At 39.8% G+C, this 2983-nt stretch overlaps 1 protein-coding gene across 1 annotated transcript in view; it reads right to left on the bottom strand. All coding sequences in view use genetic code 11, as the record gives it.

The window, feature by feature from the left end:
- The window catches only part of EGR_10901 (hypothetical protein), a gene marked incomplete at both ends in the record, with an annotated part of 11083 nt that overhangs the window by 1710 nt on the left and 6390 nt on the right, over positions 1 to 2983 (bottom strand). The window contains 2 exons of the mRNA XM_024500150.1: positions 534 to 742; positions 1944 to 2007. Of these exons, the coding sequence (XP_024345437.1) occupies positions 534 to 742; positions 1944 to 2007 (273 nt within the window). The remainder of the gene's footprint in view (positions 1 to 533; positions 743 to 1943; positions 2008 to 2983) is intronic.

Genomic DNA, 2983 nt, shown 5'->3' with positions numbered 1-2983 from the left:
TTTGCCAGTTGTGATTTCGTCGATGACAGCGAAAGCAATTATCCAGATGGCTTTGGTAAGACGAGAAGATGTCGACTTTCATGTGTAAAGGCATCCAGAGGGAAACGGACCTCAAGCTGTACATGTACTGAGTGAGTGTGAAAAAGCCAGAGCTAAATAATGATATTATTAGATGCAGTATTGATAGCAAACAAAAAGAGGAAATATAGAATTGGGTAGAGTTGTAGGTGGAGTTAAAATTGGAGTGAAGCATTTTGTACATATTACGAGCAACTCAGGAGCGATTCAGGCTTTCTTCGGAGCGGGATTTGGACGTGCAGTAGACTTTTGCTTTATTGATAAAAGGCAGATAGGTGATTGAGGGCTAGCGTAGAGGTGGAATGCCTGAAGAAGGAATAGGATCTGTGAGTCAACACCAGTTGTGATTTCCCCGATGACAGCTATAGCGGTTGTGGAGATAGGGGAGGTAAGACAAGAAGATGTCGACTTCCATGTGTGAAGGCATCCAGAGGGAAACAGACCTCAAGATTTACATGTATTAAGTAAGTTTGAAAGAGCCAAGGGCTGGACAATGGGATTGTCGAATGCAGTAGTGATAGTAGACAAAAAGAGTAATGAAGAATTGGGAAGAGTTGTCTGTGGAGTTAAAATTGGAGTGGCGAAATTTTTTTTTTTTGCGAGCAACTCAGGAGCGATTCCAACATTCTTCAAAGCGTGATTTGGACGCGTAGTTGACTTATTGCTTCATTGATAAACGACTCAAATGATTAACTAGTCTGTCAATAATCGGAGTCGTCCTTGAACAAGGATGGTGCCAGATGCAAAAGTGGTTGCACACGCAGTTGTAGGTGTGGAGTGTATTTGAGCGCATAAATTGGCGTCCTTTTAAACGACTAGATAACTGCTTAACGAAAGAGATATAAAACGAATTGGTGTAAAAGGTGACTTATTAGTGGCACAGGATCCAATGTCCATGTGAGCTTCCCACCATGTTATTCGGGCAGCTATTCTAGTGGCATTTTATTTAGCAGTGTAGTAGAATGTAAGAAATTCTGATGTTCAATTCCTTAGTACCCTGTTTAAAAACCTCGATAGAACCTAGGCCAATCCATTTGCACAGTCGCAAAAAAACATGGCGTTGTGTAAGTGTAGTTTGCAGCAACTCTGTGCCTTAAGAAATGTATGCTGCAAGCATTGTCACCTGAATAATACAGAAACGTTTGGAGACATCTACAGATCCTTATTTCTCTTAGCTACGAAAGAATTTATGCTGACATTTAATAAAGGCTTCCAACTAGCGTTTGTTTAACAACAAGCAAGTTCACACATATATAGAGAACCTTTAAAAACATTTTATCCTAATTTTTTAGTATCCGATTTTGCCTTATACATAATGAAGTTATCAATTAACAGAGAACAACCCTGACAATTTGGACTTCGCCCCATCAAACGTATAACACTGTTATTCAGCGTGCTATAAAGCAAATAATTCGTGGTAAAAATATAGAAACAGCCAACTGCAAATATTAATTCAGTGATGCTTAATCAGTTTGTTTTGATATTTTGCCTTGACCTACATATACTATCCCAAATACCGCGCATTTAAAATATCCTGGAATACGTCTGCTAATTTTAGTCACTCTTTTTTATGCGCTGTCAGCATGCAAAAAAAAACATCATATAAAATTTAGGTAAGGGCAAATTGTACTGCTTTTTTGAGTGAAATAGAAGCTATCTTGATGGTTTTGTGTTCATGTCCAAATATACGCATTTAAATATCTACCCTCAACAATTTATAGGTAAAAGTACTCTAAACTTCTCCTAGGAGGTGCTTTTAATTTGCAGACAATCTAAAAATCGTAACTATATGATAAAAATTGGGTTTTCTAAAGCGAGTCTGTGTCATTAATTGCTCCCATTCTAATGAGAATTTCTGCCATTACTTAAAAACACGTTTGCTTTTAAGTGCAAAAAATTGTTGCTGATGTAAAAGCAAACCTGTTATGCCTAAACATTTCAATGTAGTAAGTAATTGCTTCCGTGCGTCTTTGCATTCTTACCTTAGACTAACTGCATGATATTTACTACTGGTCATTAAAAAGCCAACCATCGGCTCAAGTCGATTCGTCAGGGCATTATTGTGGAACACTGTGGTGCAGAATTTGTGGCAGCTTGGTTCGCTTTGCACAGCGCGTAAACCCAAAATACAGGCACTGTGCTTAAATGCCATCTTTTAATATCAGAGCCTCAAGATGTGTAAGCAGCACAACACAGAAGCGAGTGGCCCACACCAAAGAGGCACTTGGACGCGCTCTATTAGTTCTTACCAGTTCCAACAGATGGAGTGCACGAGAACCTCCTCTGCTACCCAATAGATTAGACAACTGTACTTGACATTACATTGACGCAACTAACTACAGTTATTGTCGTTTTACAGATCCAGGGAATAATTGGCACCGGCATATAGGCACGTGAGAATTTGCTCGTAAAACAGTCTTGAGCAAGGTGGAATTCCCTACCAATAATTGCGAAGACAACATTGAGAGATTGTGGCAAATTAATTATTGGTGGTATTTACTATGTTAACACTGAGAAATAATATCTTGTTCACATTCATCACAATCGCCAGGTAGTGAATCACAAGTTGATCCAGACGAGGTGAGGCTGCTTAACTTGACCTGTGCCGTGTGCCAAGTACTCATTGCACAGAAGGTCGTTGTCTATCCCCGCAGAGGCCTCTGGCTGGCTCCTTGTAGTTCGACGCCACGTCAGGTGAAGCTGCGCCTACACCTGCGAAAATGATGAAAGCAAAATATTTCAACAGTCACCAGCACCATTTTTATACATCCTGCCAAATTTGTGCAACATAAAATGTGCCAGAGCATCATGCGAGCTGCTTCACACAAAAGCTGCAGCAAACAAGCAAAAGCCTTTATGCCCATTGGTTCCGCCATTGAGCAAATAAAAAGAGGGAATGAAGCAA

Source organism: Echinococcus granulosus (genome assembly GCF_000524195.1).
Source record: "Echinococcus granulosus chromosome Unknown EG_S00297, whole genome shotgun sequence".
In the NCBI taxonomy this organism is placed as follows: domain Eukaryota; kingdom Metazoa; phylum Platyhelminthes; class Cestoda; order Cyclophyllidea; family Taeniidae; genus Echinococcus; species Echinococcus granulosus.
This window is presented reverse-complemented; position numbering and strand designations above follow the sequence as displayed.